Genomic DNA, 22,941 nt, shown 5'->3' on the forward strand with positions numbered 1-22,941 from the left:
AGAGGCTCCGCTGCTCCTGAGTGTCCCACGGACACTGGTGTCACCGCCACGGGCTGAGCATCCCCCTCTGAGCCCTGCTCCTGCCCGGCCAACCCCGCCTCTCCCAGCTCCCGAACCCGGCAGCAGAACACGGAACAAAAGGAGCAGCGCTGAACCTCTCCCCACGCTGCGTGCCAGGTTCCCACCCGCTGCTGGAATTGTTTTTGCTCTCCCTGGCAGGTGGCACAGGTCCTGCTGCAGGCAATGAACCTTTGGATACAACGAGAAGGGCTTTGGGATTTAACCAGGATTTTAAAGGCTGCTGCAGGCTGCCGGGGGACAGCACAGGGACAGAGCCCGCATCTCCCCCCGGGGACGAGACTCCAGAGATCAGATATTTGCTAGGGGGGAAAAAGCAAATGACTAGCGGCATCCTCAAACTCATTTGTAATTGCAGACTCAGCCAGAGATTGTGTCTGCCCAGGGAACGGAGCCGGGCAGGGAGCGGGGCAGGGAGGATGCTGCGGGAGGGAGTGCGGGAGGCACAGAGCGCTGGGGCTGCAGCGTGCGGTGCGGAGCAGCAGCAGCACTTAAACTCGAAGCCATCATCAGCCCCAGCGGATTTCTGCTGTAAAACGACTGCCACGATTATGCACGATACCATCTCTGTTATTTTAAACTTAATGGAGCCACATAAACAAAACTGGTTTAGAACAGGGAGTGGTTTTTCTGTCACTTAAAGATCATTTTTAAGCCTGTTAAGTTCCATGTTTTGAAAAACCAGAGTGGGATAATAATTCTCTAGGCCACAGAACCTGCCAAAGTCCAACCATGAGCTGCAGGGCCCAGAGCTCAGGGCAGTGCTGAGGTTTGCTGCTGCCATCCCAGCCCCATCCCACCACCTGTGCTCCAGCTCCAAGCCCACCAGGACAGGAGGCACAGCCTGGAGAGAGACTCCAAATGCAGCTCCTGAAGGTCTGAGAACCTCTGATTCCATCAAGGAATCAAGACTTTCTTCAGTTGCCCAGAGAAGCTGGGAAATGCAAGTGTCTTGTAGCAGAAAGGTAAAATATATGGAAGAACACAAATAAATGTGATTTTCCAAAAGCTCCCAAGCTTGTCTGAGGAGTGTGGGACACCAGCCTGGTTTCAGAATGCTGTGGGTGGGCCACACAAGATGAATAATAAATGTTAAAATGAAAGTTCATTTTAAAAAAAGCAGAGGAGGGAAAAGCTATTTCTGGCCAATTATTCCTGGAGAATAAAGCCACGGCTGTCCTGTTTATCTGTTAAGGTGATCTTCATGGTAGAAAATAAAGGGGAAAAAAACACCAGGCAGGCAGCACCTCTGCCAGCAGCAGGCAAGTGGGGCTGTTTGGGCTCAAACAGGCTGGATTAAGGACTTTTTCCCCCCTCTTTTCATCGTACCTTGTGTGACCTGTACCTGAGCAGAGCTGGCACCTCCTCTGCTCCTGGGCTGAATGGGACCCCTGGCATCACACACCCCACCTGCAAGCACAGCAGAGTCAGTGTGGGGCTGACTGCTGGAAAGCAGCAGATCTATAAATCAAAAGCTTTTATGCAGGCTATCAGAATAATTGCTAGCTCAGGCTTGCAGGGAAAGGCAGATGCCAAGTTTGTACACACTGCAAATGAAGAGGGTGTACAAATAGCTCATAAATTCTTACTCTTGGTTAATCAGCTGTTCCAGTCAAACTTATCAGTGATGCAAACTGGACCCAGGATTGAGGCTGAAATGCCTTTTTTCTGACACAAGTGCTTTTCCACCGTTATTTATTCTCACAGTTAGTAGCATACTTTCATTTAAATATTCATATTTAATCACATTAACTTTAAGCTGCAAATTTAAGCAATAACTGTACATCTCTTGGCCAGTTTTGGGTGTCTTATCTGTGCAGAAGAACAAATAAAATCAGGAGGCCAGATTTGTAGCTGCACTCTCACACCTGGGTTAAGCCTCCTCTTCCCTTTGCAAATCCAGAATACAGAAGTGAGCGCACCTGAAAACCAGCAGTGTGCTGCTGCATGCCCAGGATCTGACAGCTGACTGCAGAAAACTCAGGTTCTGTCCCGTTAGGACCAGAATTTTACCACTAACACCACAAAATTGTGCTGTGCCACTACTAAAGGAGCCATAAATAATAATTATTTAACAAAGGCAAATATCTGTGGAAAGCAGGCAAAAGGAAGTCATGTTTTCTCTTTATTCACCATTTCAGTCAAAAAGTGAAATAAATCGACCAGCTATAGAGCTTGTCAAAAGCTAAATGGGAACTGTCACACAAACAAATGTTCTGCTAATGATGGGGGGGGGGGGGGGGGAGGGAATTAACAAAAGAGAGGAGATTATCCAGAGCTGTCTCTTGAAAAGGCTGCGGCAAAAATTGTCCTCAAAATTCTACAGGGAGAAAACATTTGCAGGAAGGCTGTCAGCAGGCAGGACTCACCCTGAGCAGGGCACCCAGCACCTCTGCCTCCAGCCCTGGAAGGGTGGGGGGCACCCACATCCACGTCCCAGGGGTGCAGGGGGGTGTCCCCAGGCTCTGCAGGAGGGGACAGTGTCTTTACCCCCCTGGCTGGAGGTGGTGCTGGGTGCTGCCTGGCTCCTGGTGCTGCTGGGAGGTGCTGAGCATCCTCATGCCACCACACCACAGCACAGCCCCCAGCCCCCCCAGCAGATCCCCCGGGGCCGGTGTTGGCACCTGGGATCAGCTGTCACCCAAACCCCAGGGCTGGGGGTCCCTGAGTCCCCAGTGGGTGGGTGAAGGCTTCCAACCCCACGCAGGTGCCCATCCCAAACCCTGACTTGCTGGCAGTGTACACGACACCTTCCTCTGCCCTGGGACATCCCCTCCCTGCCATCCCGCCCCCCCGGGGGTACCGAAGGCATCAGGGGACACTCCAGCTCCGGGTCACCCACAGCCCACGGGAAACACCACTGAGTGAGGAAGCCTCGAGGTTGGACACCGGAGATGTCCCAGGCCAGAGCAGCTCCGGTGTCCCCGCACCGCCCGGCTGCCAGCAGCGCGGTTCCTGCGCTGCCGTGGAGCAACACTGACACCCTGCGTGGGTGACATAGCCCTGCAGCACCACAGCCCACGGAATGGACGGACCGAACCTCCGGCCGGGCTGGGAGGGAGCCCGGGGTAAGCAGAGGGGCAGGAGAAAGGCACCAAGAACTTCCCGTGACCCCGAACCCTTCCGTGGGGAGCGGGAGAGGAGGTGGAGAGCTCAAAGGTGCCGATTCCATCTGGATCAGGGGCAGCAGAGGGGGGGAAAGCAGCCAGGACTCCCTCCAGCCACCCAGGACCCCTGCTCTGCCCGCAGTTCCACCTTTCCAGCTCATTTTAACTCTACCGGTGTGACACGGGCTCTGTGTGTCCTTCGGTGCTGCTCTGGAAACAACCCCTGGTGGCAACGGGTCCTCCCGACACCAGGCCCAATTCCTTTCACAAAGCCTTTATCCAGTGACATCCATCACACAACAGCTGATCAGGAAAGGCCAGCCCGGGCAAGGGAAGAGCCTGTGGAGGAGGCAGGGAATGGCTTGACACCTTCTGCCCAGCACAGGAGGCAGGGGCTGGGCACCCATCACCCTGATTCACCAGACTGCTCTGCTGCCAGCACGTTCCCTCCTCTGGAGGCTAAATCAATCTGTTATTTCTTCCTATGAAAACAAGAAACTACAGGCTTCATTTGAAGTGTCCCACCCCTCCTGCAGAAGGCAAGGTTGTCCCTGGCACAGCTCTCCAAGCAATGGGACCAATGAGCAGCACAGAGCTTCCCTGTGAGAAGTAACTCAGTGAGTGCCTGATTATCTCCATTGCATCCAGATCAAACATAGGAACAGCCTCCTCAGGCTGTGAGGAAAGCATCCCAGATGATTTTAGGTTCAGTGGTCAAGTAGTTCATAGACCATGTAAGCCTACTGGCCCCAGATAAACCTTCCAGGCTCTTATTTTAACTATTATACCCCAACAAATCCTTTCTTTTCACTCTAAAATACACTGGATTTCTGTACAGGTTACCAGGAGAACCTGAATGCCTATTTTTAATGTGCAAGCATTAAAAGAAAGCCTGTTTACAACAAAAGATGGAGATAAGAGTGTAAGTACCCAACTCCAGTCCAGTGGAAATGGTTTAAATAACCAGGTTAAAAATATCCAAAATTTGGAGTAAATAAACCAACTGTGTGGTTGTTACTATGGTGATGTCTTTGGAAATTGCAATAGTCTGTAAACATGAACATTTAGCTCCACTTTAAATCAACACCAAGGCTGAGATAGACTTTGACCAAAGTCAGGGAGTTTGGGGCTTAGGCTGCTCTGCTCCTCAGCTATCACCTCCAGACTCTTCCCTCTCTGGCTGGTGGGGTTGGCAGGCAGCCCTCCAGGACCAGAGACTTTGTTCTGGGGTTTCTTTTTCCATCCAATTAAAGAGAAACTTCCTGTAGCATCATCATTTCTCAAGCTAATCAAAGCTTTTCTCTTTTGTAAATTAAGGAGCCTCAGCACTCAATTACTTTGCAGCAGCACCAGTGTCAGCAGCAGCTCACTGGGGCCCCACATAATTAGAGTTTCTTCCGGCACCACATTAACATCTAATGAAGAAGCTGTAGTCAAGGGCATGAGATCAAAGCTCCACCATGACAGATATTTTGATTAAGCAGCATTTTGGTAAAAAAACAAAACAAAACAAAACAAAACAAAACAAAACAAAAAAAAACCCCAGCTTACTCCCTAACCCGTGTCAGGCAGCTTCCAGTGGTTTCCAAGAACCCCACCTTGAAGGCAGAACTGGGAAGCATCCTGGGATCAGGGCCCTAGGGGCTGAGCTCACCCCTCCCAGGGTGGTTCCACAGCAACCCTTGGGCTGAAGGCTCAGCAGCACCTTTGGGTCACAGCCAGGGCCCAGATGACACAGAGACCCTTTCCAAACCTCCCACACACTGACTGATGTCTGCTGGGAGAGGGTTCAGGTCTGGAAATTATTATTTTTAAGATATTACTTGAAAACACAGTCTACTAATATGTTAATCAAGCAGCACAACAGCATAAAAATATCAGAGTGACCCGAGAGCAGGGCACACAGTGCTGCTCTGAGTTCTGCTCACTGCCTGCTTTCATTCCTATTCCATTTGCACGGGGCAGGAGCAGACAGGAGCCCATCCCAGCAATCTCCTCTGGAATACTTGCTTTCTGCACATTCTGCTCTCCCAGCACCACAAGCCAGCCCCTGGGACCCACTCCCTTCTGCCAAAAAATGCAGGGTCTGAGAATTCATGAATTAACGTCAAAGCAGGAGCTTGTCAGGAAGGGAAGTGCTGGGTAGCCCCTGCAACCCACTGGAGAGGGAGGTGGTCAGATGGCAGCCAGGTTGCCCTCAGGTTCCCCACCTTCCCCCTGCTTTGGGTCTAGCAGGGGCAGAAGGGTTTGCAGAGATGTCGGAATGCCTCTGATGATGCTGCATGGGGTCCCCTGTGCTGGGGAAGGAACCCCTCCAGCTCCAGATGGGAGCAGAACTGGAAGCACCAAGTGAGTGGCAGAGAACTGGTTTTGGGCAGGGCAGAGCTAACACAGCCCAGCCCTGGTGCTCTGGGGCACGGGTGGGTGCCACAGCCTCACCAGAACCAGCTCTTGGTCCATCATGGCAGCAGCTGGAGGAGCTGCCAACCCTCCGGGTCCTTCCAAACCAACCTGTGAAGCTTTAACAGCAGTATTACTGGGGAGTTTTTAATTATTATTGTTTTCTTTAGAGCTTAAGCTTAAGCATTCAAGGCTCCAACCACCCCCTGGCAGCTGCCCCAGGGCAGAGTTACTAACACCAGATTATCCCTTCCCCAGCCAAGCCCAAGCCTGCCTCAGGAAACGCCTAATTGGATTCCCTGTTAATAAAGCCCATTTGCCATGTGTCTGGAGGGCTCTGCTCTTTGCCACCCTGTCCGTGTGGTGCCAGCACTCGGCACATCACCCGGGGATGCTGGAGGGAACCCCAGCTGCTGGAAGGCACGGAGAGGAGAGGTGGGGACAGGGGGAAGGCAGGGCTGCCCCCCACAGCACCAGGGGAGGTCACCAGCCCTGCCATGGGGCTGCCAGGCTGTGACACCAGCTTCCAGCCCCAGTGCTGAAGCCTTTTGTAGGGACAGCCAAGCAAGATTTGGGTTTTCAGATGCAAACTTGGACAGAGGAGACTGGCAGCTCCACTTGGGGATATAATTAATGTAGCTAAGACTATCAACACTCCAAATGCAAGCTGGTTTTAATTATGTTCAGTCTGTGCAACAACAGCCTCCAACACAGTTATGTTTAGCAGTGTGAATGACACCAGAGGATGGAAATTCAGCTCACCAGGGCTGGGGGGTGAGCCAGAGGAGGGGTTCCCATCCCCAGCCTGGGACCTGCCCCATTCCCCACTTGCAGAGCTCCTCTGGGGACACAGGATGAACACTGGGACAGACAGACAGACACAAACCCCCTCAGCAGGGAGCACGTCCCTGGTGCAGACAGAGCCACCCTGCATCCCTCAGCTCTGCTCCCACCAGGCTTCAGCATCCCAGCAGGAACTTGGCACCACACACCCAGTTAAACACTACAGAGAATCATTCTACAGAGCTCAAAACCAGAACTGTTCACACCCCTACATGCATGTGAATGGAATGGTACAAAGGAAAACCAAAGCCTTACTGAAGGGCCTGCTGGGTCCTGATAACATTGTTCCTGAACAGTTCCTGTCCACTGGGGAAAAAACCCAAAAAAACTAAAAAACAAAAAAACCCCCCCCCAAAAAAAAAAAACCACAAAAAACCACCAAAAAAAAAAAACCAAAAAAAAAACCCCAACAAAAAACCAAACAAACCCCCCCCAAAAAAAACCAAAAAAAACAAAAACAAAAAAACCCCAAAAAACCCCAAACAACCAAGCAAACAACAAGCTACAGAAAAGCAAACAGCAAAGGAAAATCTTGCTTCTGTGGAATCAGATAATGGGTTATGCTTAACAGCATTAAACAAGAGGATTTGGGGATTCTGGTTGCAAATGGAGGAGCCACTGGGGTGCTGCTCCCCAGGGAGGAGCTTCCCCTCTCCCAGCAACGATCAGGGCAGTGCCAGGGCTGCTTCTGAAAGGCTCAGGGAGGGCTACAGGAGCTTTAGAGGAGCTTGTGAACCTTGGAGAGAGCCAGTGTCCTGGAAAGCAGGTGGCAGGGGAGTTCCTGCAGCACATGGGACCCTCCAGCAGGGAAGCTGCTGCCTGGCCTGGAAAGGGGATCCCAGACACTAAGGAAAGCTCAGCTCTGCCCTGCCAAGAGAGTGAAGTTGTTCCTTTTCTTCATGGAAAAGGTGAAGGATGCAGGAAGGGATGACAAGGATGCTACAACCCAGAAACCCCCAGTTCTCCTCATCCATCACCTCCTCACTCCCACCAACACCCCCTCTCCAAACAGCAGAAAAGCAGCTTCTCATCCAAAGCCAGCACTCAAAACCTGAGGTGACCTTTCTGGGTGCTGGTTTGCACTAGAAAACTAAACCCTGAGCTGGCTACAGATGGACAGTGAGCTAAACAAATATTTACAGATATCAGAGAAGCACTTTCAGTGGGAAACTGGCTCCCATCAGTCCTTATCAACCCCTCAGCATCCCTCCCACACGATGGACCTTCAGGCACGTCCTGACTCTCTGCTGCAGCCATCAGCACTGAAACCTGCTGACCCTGCTGCTTTGCCTTTCCATCTCAGTGGAAGCCCTGTGCAGGGACACCAAGCATGGCAACCACCTCTGCCAGCCCCTGGGGAAGCCTCTCTGCTGGTGCCTTTCTCTGATGTTTCCTCAGGCTCTTTGTTTCCTTGATCATCCATGTGTGATGACTTGGCAGGTGTTCACCTTAGGGACTCAGTAGCTTTGACCCAATTCAGTACAAATTGGACCTTGGTTTTCCCCAAAAAAGAAGGTGGAGCCTGATCTAAACCCACCAGACATTTCCCAGAGATCCAGAGGGTTTGAATCAGCCCCATAAACTGCAGTTCCTAACCTGCCCAAGGATGCTCCAGCCTCTCACAGCCTAAGAACAAGGGAAGCTGCCCAGGCTGCTGTGCTCACCCAAGCCCCAGTGAGGATGGGCTCCTCTGCCTCATCTTGCCTGGTTTATCCCAGCAGTAAAAATAGTTGGGCTTTGTTCTTTTGGGTGGTACAAATAACTTTTAGTGGCAAGTTGCCCGTTCAAAATGCACCCTCCAGACTATTTCAAGCAGTAAAAGCAGCTCTTGGCCAAACCCAAGTGCTAGCTCTTTATCTGAAGCTATTAAAATACTATCATTACTTCAAGCAGCAAAACAATGCTTCCTGCCAGAACCAAAGTTATTTTTTCTTATCATTAAGTCATGTAGGGAAGAAGCAATAAATAGCAGTACACCAAAAAATGGTTGTGCTAATGAGTAAAAATAACTACCAAAATAGGTACATATACCAGATATTTATCTAAAAATACAGAACTGAATAGAGTAGTCCAGTGGTTTTTAGAATGAATGTGTGCTCTGGCCTGAGGAGCTGGGGTATGAGGGTGCTGCTGGTCTCTGCTCCCATGGGGGGAGTCAGCAGGGCCTGGGCTTCATCCTTGGAAATTGCCAAGATAAATAATAATAAAACTAATATTTCACCTCATTTGTGCACCATGAGCAGTGCCTGTGGTCTGCAAGGAGGAGGGGACCCGGGTACCCTGTGAGGAGCAGGAGAAGGGAATGTCAGGACACTGATGGCTCTGGATGGGGGGATCTCTCCCAGGACCAAAGGGAGGGAAGGTGGTGGCAGAGAGCAAAGGCCAGTCCCAGGCTGCTGCCTTCATCTCCTCCTCTGATTTTAAAGAGTGGAGAGATGAGAAAGAAATGGATCTGAAAAAGCTTGCAGGGGAGTTTGTGGAGGCAGATTTGTCCAGCTCAGAGCTCTGTTATCAAAGCCAGAGAGCTATGGGGCAGTGAGCAATCCCCTCTCTCAGTTCAGCCTCCCTCAGTATCAGCCTGCTGGGAACCAGCCCTCTGCTCCTGATCCCCTGGGATAAAGTCACTGCTGGATCTCCTGTCCTGCTTTGCCCCTCAGCTCACCCCACAGCATCCCTTGCTCCAGGCTGACACCCAGGGCCCCCAGCAGCCTCCAGCATCTCGGGGAGATTCTGCCCAGGCAAGGAAAACACAAACCTGCAACCACCAAGAGAGAACCAGGGGTGAAGTTTACATTTACACTGAATTCTGATGAACCAGGGGGAAAACTTCTGCGAGGCAGATCAAAGGGAGTGTGTAAGAGCCCAGCAGCAGTAACCTGGATTAAGTCAGCAGAGGCTTCCACTGAGATCCCCTGATGGGCATCATTTCCCAGACTGACCCCTGAGCTCCAGCAGGCCAGACATTATCTCAGAATCATAAAAACATTCTGGTTGGAAAAGACTTTTAAGATCACCTAATTCAAACACCATCTAGCACACTGCCAAGTCCACCCCTGAACCACATCCCTCAGCACCACGTCCACACCATACCCAGAACCCCGGGGCATTCAATGAACAATAACATATATCAGGCATACATGCTTAAACACACTAATCCCTCCTACAGGATTAGGAAATGCAAAACTAAGGTGAATTATTCCATCCAGCAGGCACACACACTTGTCTGAGCTGTATTTAAGCCTCTCTCCAGGAGAAACCCAGCACTGTCCCATGACAGGAGTGGGCAGCACTGCAGGGTCAGGGTCAGTGCCTGCAGCTTTTATACTGACTGTGGTTTAGTTCATGACAAAATAAATAAAATCGGGTGCCATCCAGAGGATCCCAGCTGCTGCTCCAGGCCCTCACTAGATGGTGCTGCCGGCTCGTACCTGGCACGGCTGCTGCTGGAACTCAATCCACCTCTTTTACCCCAAAACAACAACTCCGGAGAGATCCATTTCCCCGCAGTGCAATCCCGATGCCATGAAGCAACCGTGGAAAAAGCAACTAAGAGCAGGAATGGAAGAATGGGGTTGCAAAAGTCTGTGTTTTAGAAAGGACCCCTGAGCTCTCTGCCCTCCTCTGCAGGGTTCATCCCCTGCCAGGGATGCAGGGACAAGGGACAGAGGATGTGAAAATCTGGCTGCTTTCTGAACTAAAACACCCTCTACGTTCCAGAAAAAGTCAAATATTTAAGCTTTCCACCTTGTGTTGCTGTGGTTGTTGTTATACAAAGTACAAAATTCTGCACTTTGAAGTGGAAAAACATTTACAGATTGAAGTCTGAAATACTTTGACAGCATAAAGTCCCCCATGCCCAGTTCCTGCAGCCTCCCATCCCTTACTGATCCCAAGGAAAATCCTAGTTAAATAATTCCAGTTTGATAAAGCCTTCAAGGCTGGTACATCTTTGACCAACACTTATTTTTTATTCAAGACTCCTAGGAGCACATCTACTCTTTGGTCACCTTGGTGAAATCTCCTTTCACCTGCTTTAAAGAGTTTACAGAAAAGCTTTTTTAAACACAAACTCTGTTTCCTGCAAGCTCTACCCAGGAGCCAGTTTAAACTCCCAGCCCCAGCTCTGCACACACTCGAAGAGATTTTCCAGAGCTTCTGCACCAAAAATGAAGCTGCCCCAATGAAGTCAGGAGAGCGTGGATCTGCCACAAGAGGAACAAACCCAGAGATGTGTGCAGGGGGATATTGGGGGGTGTGACAGGAGATGTGAGCATCCTGCCTGGGGACACAGAGCTTCCCAGGAGGGCAGAGGAGCAGCCCAGCTCTGGGAGGTACAAACCATCTCCTCCCACCTCTGGTTAAGATGTGATAGCTCAGCAGCTCTGCAAACCATGCCTGCAGTACAGATGGACAGAGGAAGGAAAAAAAAGAAAAAAAGGAAAAAAAAAAAGCATTTGGCCCCCAGTCTGTCCAGTATTCATTTTTACTATAAAAGGAGAACTGGGAGTGGATGACACATGGGTGAGCTGATTCAGTCACACATGTAACTGGGAAAGTGAAGTGTTATGTTTTCAAATGCCCTTTTCTGCTTCTGACAGCTCAAATTCTTTTGAAGCTGCACCTCAGGCTACACCCTGGCTCTGCCTCCAGACCTGCAGCTCTGGGACTTCAAACACTGATCAGTGCAGCACCACCAGGCACTGCTCATCTTGGGCCATCTCCATCCAACAGCCCCCTGGAAGAGCTGTTTGGTCTTATTTGGCATTAATAATTCATAATATTGTTATATATAATTTTATTATATTATATAAATACATAATGAGTTGCATTATTTTTATATAATTTTATTATATATTATAAATAGTAATTAATAATTGGCACTATTCTCCCAAAAGGAGAAAAACCCTATCTGTGGCCTCCCAGGTTTGGAAAGGAAGGGTCCAGTTGAGGATTTCCTCCATCACTGATGCTGTGAGCACACACCAACCAGCTCAGCACCTTTCTCCTCATCACCCTCTCCTGGATTCCCCAGGACAGACACTTTCCCATCAGAAGTTTCAGCTTCCTGGGGCAGGCAGAGCTGATACCAGAGAGCAGATCCCAGCTCTGTTTGCAGCTCAGAGCCTCAGAGGGTTCTTGTTATTGTTTTCATTTCACAGCCACTTCACAAAAACTACCAAATGATAAAAAAAGATACAGCCTCAAAAGCAATAACAGTAAAAGAAGGATGGCTGAGAGCTTAATCCTGAGCAGCACCGAGTGATCCAGGAGCTTTCCCTCAGCTCCAGCTGCTTTATGAACTGGAAACTGGAGCCAAGCAAAGTGTGTAATGTGGGTTCTCACAGCAGAAACCTGAACCCTTGCTCCAGCAGCATCCACACAACATCAGCAGGAAAAAAGTAAGTGGAAATGTCAGAATAGGATTTTTTTTTTTTTAATTGCTCTTCCTAGCTGGGGAGGGATATTTGCAACCAAGAACACAGCAAAGGGACCTGAGCACCCAAAAAGATTCACATAGGTATTGCCATTTCCTCCTGCTGACATTTCTTCAAGCCCTGACTGTGCCCACCCCTGGGCTTCTCAGCTCTGCACCTCCAGAGCCAGGACAGCAGTCCCACCCCCCTGCCATGGGCAGGGACCCCTCCCACAGCCCAGGGGGCTCCAACCCCATCCAGCCTGGGCTGGAACAGGGATGGGGCAGCCACAGCTTCTGGGGACCCCCGGGCCAGGGGCTCCCAAGGCTCCTGCCTGCTCTGCTTTCCTGCAGGGATGTGCAGCTTTCCCCTGGCCTGGTCTAAGCAGGAGGGCTCAAAGGATGGAAGATGTCAGGCTTCCAAGTGATGAAACTTTCTCACCAAATTATTTTTATTATGAAACCAAGGGAAAGAATAACATTTATTCAATCACATGGCTATTAAAGTGTCTGTTTTTCTGGGCTCTGACACTGCTTTCCCAAAAGACAGCATTTTCCTCATGAAATTGAGAGAGCAGCAGACACAGTGTGTGGCAGCAGAAAAGCAGTGTCACTTTCTTCCACACGAGTACCAGCTCCAGTGAGGGATTTACACAAATACAATCCCCTCTGATCCTGACCTAGATAGGGTCCTGTTAGACCCAACCATGCTTTCTCTTCCACCTACACCCTTGTCAGTTCCTTTTCTTTTACTCCCTATTTTTGGCCATCTTTAGCCTCAGTTTCAGCATGGCTCAGTCCCAACTTCTCCCTCAGCCCCCACAGGTCAGGATCCAAGATCCCAGACATCTCCTGCCAGGGGCACATCCCCCCAAGGGAGGGCCAGGGGGTGACCCCAGCCATGGGGGACCCCAGAGCTGTGCACAGCTTCCTGCCAAGCCTGGGCACCTGCCCTGCTGGGGTTTGGACCCGGGCAGCCTGGGGTGCAGTGCATGGATTCATCAGCTCTGCCCTCATAAACAAAGCCCCAGACACCCAACACCCCAAAAAACACAGACACTGCAGAGCTGATGCTTGGAAACCTCCAGCAGAGCTCTGGAGGAGGCTCCCAGCCCAGCTGGGGCTCCAGCCACAGAGCACCCCACAGAAATGGGCTCTGCCACGCTCTCAGGCCAAGAAAAACCTCTCCATTTCCCAGCCCTCACCATCCTTGCCTTCCAGCTAAAACGTTTCTTTCAGCAGAGCCCAGCTTGCTGCACAGAGCACCTCCCCATCCCAGAGACCTCCAGAACCATCCCGGGATCTGAAGGAAAATGAAAACTTGGCCCCCAAGCTCAGTGGGAGCAGAAGCAGGGGTGAGGGCTGGGGACAGGGAGGAGGGAGGGCTGGGGACAGGGCTGGGGGCTATGCCAGCCCTGCCCAGCCAGAATTCCTGCACACAAGGGGGGCACTGGGGCTCCTGCTGCAGCCCCCCAGCTCCCACACAGACTGGGTTTTATTCTAGGGATGGGGCCAGCCCAAGCTGAAACCCCAGACAGCTAAGATAGAGGCAATGGAATAAAAGAATATTTTCTCCATACCTCCCTTTTATCCTCAGCATAGCAATCAATGATCTCATGCACTGAAGAAATATCTTAAATGGAATTTCCAAACTCCATTTAAAGCTCTGATATGCACCTTCCAACTTCCAGCTCGTTGGCACTGGTGAAATCATCAGCTCCTATCACACCTTACAAATGGTCTCAGGTGCCCCATTTACATTAAAACAACACAAATTAGATGTGAGGTGCTGGCTGTGCTCCAGTGGGCAGGAGAGCATCTGCATTCCTACAGAGTTGCAATGCTTCCTCCACAGGCTGGATTTATATCCATATCCAAGCTAAATAAATCATGTACCACCACCCCCAAAACAGCTCACTTATCACACTTAGTGTGGGGAATGAAATGTCATAATATTTGTCCAAGACACGTGGTTTATTTTGCTTTCAATAAAGGCTAGCAGGAAAATAAAATTTTAAAAAATCAAGAAAAAAAAAAAAAAAGAAAGAAAGAAAGAAAGAAAGAGGCCAGAGTTCCTCCCAGTGCCATGAGGGGGATCCAGGTTGGCCCTGGGGTCCCTGGGCTGGGGCAGCTCCCCAGGTGATGCTGCACAATTGAAGCCCAGCAGGGGCTGAGCACAGCAGCCTGGGGCAGGGTGAACACCACAGCCAGGCTGATGGATGGGATGTCAGATTCAGGAGAAAATACCTGCAGTGCTATCACTTACCCAGGCCAAGAACCAGAGCCAAGCTGACACTGCTGCTCCAGCAATAACCACCCTGCTTCATTGCAGCCATAAATCAGCACCCACAGCACCAGCTCAGTGAAGCTCTCAGAATGCTGCCTCTCAGCAGGATCAGGCCAGGAGATGCTCAGCTTTAAAATGAGATCCAGGGCACATGGGCAGAGATCTGGTAGAGCCAGGGCCGGGCCAGGAGAGGGGCAGCACTGGGCAGGTGTCCCCTGCTCAGGGTGACAATGTTTGTCCTGCTGGCTGCAGCCATGGAGCTCAGCTGGAGATGTCCACAGCAGGTACTGGTGCTGAGGCAAACCCAACCTTTGCAGCACCCTGCAGCCCAGGAGGGGCTTGGAGCAGAGCACAAACAGCAGCCCAGCCCTGACAGCCTGGGCTTCCCTGGAACAGAAAGTCTGGGTGGTGTTTGTCAGTCTCTAAGGGTGGAGACATCCCCCTGGCTTCACAGAACCAGGCCACAGGTTTTATAGACACTTTATCTGAGCAGACAGTATTTTTGCAGCTGTCCATTGACTGATGAGATGCTATATATGAAATATCCACCCAGAGGAGAGCTCTGCCAGCCCACCCGTGACACGGGAGCACTGCTCAGCCCAGACTTCAGCCCTAAAGTTATTTTGGGAGAAACACTTCCATCAGTTCTACTGGAGCCTGAGTGCTCCCCAGTATGGAGCTTTTAGACAACGAGAGCCAGACAGAGCTACCACAATAGCTCAGAACAGGGCAGAGCAGCTGAAGCCTTTCACATGCAAAGCTCCCAAGGCTAGAAATAGTCATCTATATTCTGCACTGGGTTATTAAGAGACTAAACCCCCCTTCCAGGGCTTGAAAGGATTTTATTTGCAGGCATTAGGAGCCTCCTGGACGTGCCAGAGCCAAGCAATATCGATCATCACTGCTAAAATCCCCAGCACACCCCTGCCCTGCCATCTCCCAGTTTATGGGTGGTTGCAGGCACTGCCCCTCCTGCTTTACCCAGGCAAAGCCCAGCTCAGCTCAGCTCAGTCCCTTCCTCAGCAGGACTGGGCTCCTGGGCTGTGGGCTGGACACTCATCACTTGGGCCCATCACTTGCTCTGCAGCACAGCACCCACTGCCTCCCAGGGAAGGAGAGCTCCAGCCCCTGCCCCAGCACTGACAGCAGAGACAGGGATGCAAAAAGATGAGGTGGTTGGGTATCCACTGGGGCATGAATTTGATATTCATAGACTTTCTCTCTCTTTTAAAGGGCAAGCCACGTTGAGTTGAAACAAGCTAAGGCAGCAGCTGGAATGATAAATGAATGTTTTTCAGTGCTTCCTGGGTGAAATTTAATTTTAATTGACATTAAACATGACAGAGCTTCTACTCAAACCTTTATTTGCCAGCCACCTATTTTGGCTTTGAAACAGTTATGCCATTAAACCCCTCCCCTCTGTCTCTTCTGTACTCACCAGCTCCAGAGCACCGCAGAGCAAGGACCACCCTAAGCACAAGGGACCCCAAGCAGGGTCTCCAGAGCAGCCCTGTGGGACCAGGCTTGTCACCCAAGGGCTCTGACACCAGCTGCTCCAGAAAGATGGGTTCCTCTTTCCCACTAACAGAGAGGAGATCCAGGCAGGAAGAGGGCAAGGTACTTCTTGGGATCAAGGGGAATTCTATCCTGCAGCCCCTGGGAGAGACCAGGAATGGAGAGGGAATTGAAAGGAGATGGAGAAGACCCATCCCGTTCACTTGGAAGCACACAACTGCCTCAAGGGCTGATCAGTAAAACTGGGCATTAACCAGCTTCTTACCTGGGGCTTTTGCTCCTCCCCTGCACTGTGGCCCAGCTTGCTCACTTTATTAATAAAGGGTTTCTGTCCTGCAGAGTACAACATCACACAGCACAAAGCCACTGCCCAGGGCCCAGCCTGCTGCTCCTTCCAGGGGATGGATCATTAAGACTGAGCTTTAGCCTGCTAAATCAGGAGAACTAAAAGATGCTCATGGGAATGAGATATGAAAGGCAGCTTTGTTTTGGTCTCTAAAAACAGCTGAGAGCTCTACTGCCAGCACTGAAAGCAGGGCTGATCCCCTCCCTTCTGGCAGCACCTTCCCCTGCCTGGAACAGTCCTCCATTTGCTCTCTTCCATACACAGGTTGAACTGAACTGAAGGATGAAAAGCCCCAAGGCTTCTGCACCCAGTCATTCCTCCTGCTTCAACCTCAGGCATCACTTTGTGCCTGGCTCTCCTGCCCCCCACACCAAGCTCTGGGAGGCAAGTCCTGGACAGCCAGTCCTGCCCGAGCATCTCTCCCTACAGCCAGACCCAAGGGAACAGTAACACTTGCTAAAGCTGCTCATCTTTTATCATCTATATTGAGCAATCCAACTTCTGGCTGTCATTAGTTGCTAACAAACCAGAATGAGTGCCAGGAGCCCACTGCCACTGCTGCACACCAGCAGTTTTAGCACTGTGTCCCATTCACAGCCCTGAAGTACTCAGAAATCGATTTATTTATAGCATCTACAGTGCAACAGAATATTCCTCCTCTCTCTCATCGCTGCTTGAGACACTTACAGCTGCACGTTAGCCACGACCTGGGCTCCAATTCTCCTACTCCCACGCCAGAGACACCAAAGCCTCTTGGTGCCTGGGGGCAGCAGCCAGGACCAGCCCAGCCTAAAGGCAGAAAGTGACTCAGGCCCTCAGACATCCCATGGGGAGGTGGGGCAAGACAGGCTCTGCTGCACCCCCATGGAAGGGAAAAACAGCTCGTTCTGGAAAAAAACCAAAAACCAGCACACACACAGCCCCCAAACACTGCCTCATCTGTCTTGAGGGGCTGGGGTAGGGGTGCCACAAAGCCTGGTCAGAGAGGGACTGAGACGTGATGGAGCAGGTCTGGCCTCACAGCTGTGCAGCACAGAGCGTTCTGGTTTGTGGCCCCTGCCCGTGCTGGGCCTGGAACATTTGCTGGGGAGGAGACAGGGCTGGCACCTCGAGGGGTTGGTCACAACCAAGCACCCACCCAAAGCCCCCCCAAAGCAATGGGCAGCTTGTCCCCAGCCAGGCTTGGGGTGCTCCTGACCCACTCAGGGCACATATCACCACAGCTTGCTACCTCTCAGGTGGATTTTAACCCCACAAGAAGGCAAAGGACCAGGGCCAGCCACAGCCCCTCACCAGCCAGAGACCCAACTGGGTTTCTGGGGCTGCTGAAGGGTTTCCAGCATCCTTTCACCCACAGGATGGGGTCACTGATGGACATTCCTCCTCAGGGGCAACCTGCCCAGGTTTAAACCCACAGTCCCCTCTCTCAGACCTTCACAGGATCTGTCCCTTCTCCACAGGTACCTTCTTTGGCAGAACCCCATGGGTTTGCTCAGTTACTTCCCACTCCCAGCTCTGCCCTTCCTCTCTCTCCAGAGGGGCCTGGGGGTCTCTGACAAGCTGCAGCCACCCCAGCAAGAGCCACAGCTCTGGCACAGCCTTGGACATCACCACAGCTGCTTCCAGTAGAGCAGAAATGACAAGAAAGAGATTCCAGACTGAGGTACCAGCCTGACTGATGGGGAAAAAATAAAATAAATAAAATCGAATCACACTGCAAAAGCACGGGGGGCAGCACGAGGGGATGGAGGATGCTGGCAGCCTGCAGCACAGCTCACCCAGGGTCCTGAGAGCCCTCAGGAAAAATTATTGTACCCGGGAGAGCTGCTGCAGCTCCCCTGCAATCCCGTTTCACACTGCCTGGGATCAGTCAGCTCAGAGGGCTGGAAGGAACCCAGCGCGGTGCTGAAAGCTGCCGGCACCGAGCCACGGGCACTGATAGAGCCGGCAGGGCCCAGGCAGGGAGGGCTCTGGCAGGCAGCAGCTTTCTGCAGCTCCAACACCCTCTCCCCATGCTGGGCACTGGAGCAGCCACCTCCTTCCACAGCCAGGAGCTGTGCAGACACCTCCAACCCCGCTCCCAGAGCCTCAGAACCGGGCTGGGGAGCCAGGGATGCTCTGGGGGGTTGGTTTATTTTTTCTCCCCACAAAACCATTAGTTTTAAACAGACCTTCAGCTCCTGAAAACCAAGAGACCACTGAAGAGGTTGATGAGGGCTACCAAATACAGCCCAACAAAAGAAAAAACCAACCTTCATGAATACACCAAATGTCTTTGTGCCCAGAGCTGGTGGAGGAGATGCCACTGCTGCTCTGCTGCATTTCCTCAGCTTTATCTGGAATGGAAGGGGCCCAAGCTGATAGTAGGAGCATTTTTCTGGGCTCCTGGAGGGACCCCAGAGCTCTCTGACCATCCCAGGACAACGTGGCTTCTCTGGGTGACATTTACCCCTGAGCCTCTTCACTTACAGATTCACAAGCACCAAACTTCCCCCCTGTTTCTCTCAGCCCTTTGAGGACTTTTACCCCAATCTGCACACTGTCTCTCCCCCACTGTCCCCTCGTGTGAAGGGAAAATCCCAGCTGGGTGTCTGGGAGCTGCACACCCACTGCCCAGCTCAAGGGCCACCAGCTGGGCGGTGACACCCTGGGGGTTGTCCCCAGCAAAGCCCCTTTAAGGGAGACTTTGGGGCTGCCGCGGGAGGCAGGACATTAATTTTAGCCTGGAGGGCTGCCAGGGGAGCAGGGCAGCTGCTGCTGGAGGCGGGGGGGCCCTGCAGAGCCCCCGTTCCTGCAGCCAAACGGGTGGCAGAGCGGCCATGGCAGAGGAACAGAACGAGCTGGACGAGAGGATCATTATCAAGGACCTGCACACCAAGGAGATCGACCTGGTGAACAGGGACCCGAAGCACATCAACGAGGATGTCGTGAAGGTAGGGGCTGCTGGGAGATGGGCTTGAGCAGCATCACTGCCCCTGCAGTGCCACCAGGCTTTGGGACACACATCCCAGGACACAGCATTGCCTGAGGCTGCTGGGCTGACCGGGGGCCAGCCAGGTGCCTGTGTGCTGTGCACTGCTCCAGGTCACCCAATGTTTCCCATTCCTCCATAAATTTCTAACCTGCAGCCCATAGAACTGGAGAATTCAGTCAAGGAATGGGAACTAATTTAATTTAACTATCGAGCTGCATTTGTGCCGGGGAGCCAAAAATAACAGGGGTCAGCCCATAACACTGCTTTAAAGGGAGCCTTGGGAACACTCTGTGGATCCTCCAGACCCAACCACCCCAGCACCAGCACATTCAGATGCCTGTTTGTCCTGCTGGAGGGCACTTTTTTTTTCCTCCCACAAGCAGCAGGGGAGAGCAAACCTCCCCTCTCTGTTTTTGACAGAAAGGACCCAGCTGAAAGGGGAAATGCTTCCCCAGGTGCTGACCGCAGGAGCTTGGCTGTTCAAACCTTTGTTAGCATTATGCCAGAGATAATTTTGGCCCCGAGGAGAACAGGATGAGATGAAAGAGTTTTGTGAAAGCTTTACCAGGACATCAGAGAGGATAACATGCCAGAAGAGACAAAGCCTGCTCACAAAGGCTTTGGAACCAGCCATGACCTTGATGGCACTGGTGCGAGCTTGTGTCTGTGCTTTAAAGCTCTATTACAGATTAATCCCCTGCCATGGCCAAGTTAAAAGCCCCCTCAGACGAGCTGTGACAGTGACAGCCATAGATAGGCACTGCAAGACGTGCCTTGGACAGCTGCTGGCACCTCGGTATCTCGAGCATGTTCCCAGCAGCATGTCCCACATCTGTGCCACCACGTCCCACCAGGGTTCCGAGGACAGGACAGGACAGCCCCCAACCCACTCTGCCGAGAGCCAGGCAGCCCTCGGGGAACACAATCCTGCGCCCCAGCTTGGAGACATCATCAGCTGCTACCAAGACAATGCCGTCCCCCTCCCGGCCACCCCAGCCCTTCCTACCAGCCCCGTTCCCCCGCAGAGACCCCCAGCAGCCTCTCGGAGGATGCTCCCGAAGCTCACTGTCCCCATGCTGCTGCTTCAGGAGCTTTGCTCAGCCTGCCCAGGGTTCCTCCAGCCCCAAAACCAGCTCGGCTGGGGAGGGAGGGCAGAGCCAGCCCTGGGCGGGGGGTACCAGGAACCCACCCGTGTCCCAAAGGCAAGCCAAAGCCTCCTTGCTCTCCTGGGGACGGAAGGGACCGGGACCAGGAGCACCCAACCCCCTTGGAGCAGAGCAGGCAGAGGGGTCCTGCCTGGGGACACGGGGGGGGATGGGGGCAGCAGCCAGAACTCGAGAGCCTGTTACAGTCAGAGCAGTGGCACTGGCCACAGACAGAGCAGCAGAACAACGAACCGGTACCTGGGCTTGCTGGTCCTGGGGCTTGGCGGTTCGGGCTCCTGTCACTGCCAGCTGGAGCAGCACCAGGGCAGAGGCTTCTCTGTTATAGGCGGCTGCTCCTGCCTTAATTGATCCCTAATGAGCTGATGAGGCCCTGGGGCAGCTGCTGTTCCCTGTGCCCCCCGCCCACAACCCCTCCCCCCCTCCCGGGGCTGCCCCGGGACCCCCAGGATCAGCACCTGAGCTGCCCCCTAACCCACACCCCCCCTGCTCCGGGGGATCAAGGCCATGCAGAATGATTTGGTGATCAAAGTGATTCCAAAACCAGAAGTTTGAACATAAACCTTGAAGCCCACAGCTCAGTTTCCCAAGCTAAGGCCGGGCTGGTTTTCAGGACAAAGAGCTTGGGTCTCAAGTTCGCCAGGAATGAGCTGCACGGCTGTGAGATCTCTCTCTGAAATCTGGAGGTTTTTGCCCATATTTGCCGGGCAGAGATGCTCCCGGTGGCTGCACGGGGCATCACTGCCCCCCGGGGGCACTGCCCCCTCCAGACAGCTCAGGCAGACAGGACGGAGCATCTTGCCACCACCTGTAGAAAGAAATAAATGGCAAATCAAGAGGTCTGTTGGATTTTTATCAGCACAAACCACCTTCTCACCGAGCAGGCAGCCTGTGTCCCCACGTGCTAAAAAAGGGTCGGGGTGGGCTCTGGCCTCTTCCAGAGCCAAGAGCCCCTGAGCAGGGCTCCTGTCCCCAGTCCTGGCACCTTGCTCTCCCCATGGAGTGGGGACTCTGCTGATGCACAGGTCTTGTCCTCACTCGGTGACACAGGGATCAGTGCCCCCCAGCACCCCCATGCCCTTCACCTCTTTCTCTCCCCCCAGGTGGATTTTGAGGATGTGATAGCTGAGCCTGTGGGCACCTACAGCTTTGACGGCGTCTGGAAAACCAGCTACACCACCTTCACTGTCAGCAAGTACTGGTGCTACCGGCTGCTCTCTGCTGTCCTGGGGATCCCCTTGGCTGTCATCTGGGGGTTCCTCTTCGCTCTCATCTCCTTCTGCCACATCTGGGCAGTGGTGCCGTGCATCAAGAGCTACCTGATAGAGATCCAGTGCGTCAGCCGCATCTACTCCCTCTGCATCCACACCTTCTGTGACCCCCTCTTCGAGGCTCTCTCCAAGATCTGCAGCAACATCAGGGTTGCTGTCCGGAAGGAGAACTAGGTCCTCACAGCCTCCTCAAGCACCCCCTGCCCAGATGTCCCCGCAGCATGCCCTGCCTGGGGCACAGGGACACAGGTGCCTGGCTGCTGGGGATGCTCCCTGCAGACGGAGACACATGGGGATGACCCTTCCTCCATCCCAAAGCCAGCAGCTGCTCTGGAGGAGAAGCCCATTGGGAGTTCTCTGCCCTCCAGGTCCCCTGGCATCATGGAGGGGGGACTGCAGCATCTCCAGGACCACAGCCCTGGGCTATGACCTGCAGAGCGAGAAGCAAGGCTGGGGATGCTGCTGGACAACAGACCAAACCCTGCCTGCTCCCCACCCCTCTGCTCCAGCCTGGCACTAGGACAAATCATTGCCCATGAGTTATTATTTCATGAGTTATTATTTGCTGCAAACGAATTTTTGTTGTGGAAGCTTCTGTATTAAATCACACTGCACAAAGGGTTTGTGGGTAGAATAGTGAAAACAAACTTTTCTTTTTTTTTTTTTTAAATTTTTATTTTCCGTGGTGTGTATTTGCATTTCAGTGGAGCTTGGATATCCAGATCAACGAGTGCACAAAACCTGTCCCCCTCCTGGGAGTCTGTGCCAGGCTTGTGCCACTGGGAGAGCAGTTGTGGCACTGTCTGCTGAGCTGGGTGTGGGGACCACCTCCAGCAGGGCAGAGCAGAGGGGGAAATGTGCAGGGCTGCAGCACGGGGAGAACACAGGGCCTTTGATAACTTCTCTTCAGAAATGACAAGCTTGGCTTTAAGGAAAAGGTTGGCTTGTGTCTCAGGGAGAATATTTCCCAGGTGCTTGCTCCTGTGCAGCCTCCAGCCTGGTGTCCCAGAGCACCCCCAGATGTGCCCCGGGGGCAGCAGGGGACAGAGCCTCCTCAGGAGCACTGCCTGCTACCAGCTGCTCCTCTGCTGAGACAACACAGGGACAAAGGGGAAAAGGTCCAGTTTGGAGACACTTCCTCCCTGTATTGTCAGGTAATTTGTTTAGTCCATCTTCCATGAAGCTGCACTTTAAGTCCAAGGCACTTAAAGGCTTTATTGGCTCTGGCCTGAAGTGCTTTGCTGAAGCAGGGCCCAGGAGGTCTCGTTGCTCAGAGGTTATTCTCAATTGTATTCATGTGCTTTTTTTCCCCTTGGCTTCCGACAAAGACTCAGAGCCAGAGTTTCTTGTAGTGCCATGCCAAGGACAAGAAAGAGCCAGATATTCTATTGGTGCTCTTCCAATGGCTTGGGGTTGTGGTCTTTCATTATTCCATAGCAGTACAGAACTCAGGCTCCAGCAACACCGGCCTCAAGGTGGATGGAGTCATATGAAAAACAAATGGCATTTAGATAATTGTAGGGGGGAAAAAGCCTCCAAAAAAA

At 52.5% G+C, this 22,941-nt stretch overlaps 1 protein-coding gene across 1 annotated transcript; it reads left to right on the forward strand.

The window, feature by feature from the left end:
• Positions 1-18,758: 18,758 nt before the first annotated feature.
• CAV3 (caveolin 3) lies at positions 18,759-22,941 on the forward strand. Its single transcript, XM_008501384.2, has 2 exons — positions 18,759-18,922; positions 21,230-22,941. The coding sequence occupies exons 1-2, from the start codon at positions 18,809-18,811 to the stop codon at positions 21,569-21,571; spliced, it is 456 nt and encodes a 151-aa protein (XP_008499606.1). The 5' UTR covers positions 18,759-18,808; the 3' UTR covers positions 21,572-22,941.

The sequence above is a fragment of the Calypte anna genome, chromosome 12 (genome assembly GCF_003957555.1).
Source record: "Calypte anna isolate BGI_N300 chromosome 12, bCalAnn1_v1.p, whole genome shotgun sequence".
Lineage (NCBI taxonomy): Eukaryota > Metazoa > Chordata > Aves > Apodiformes > Trochilidae > Calypte > Calypte anna.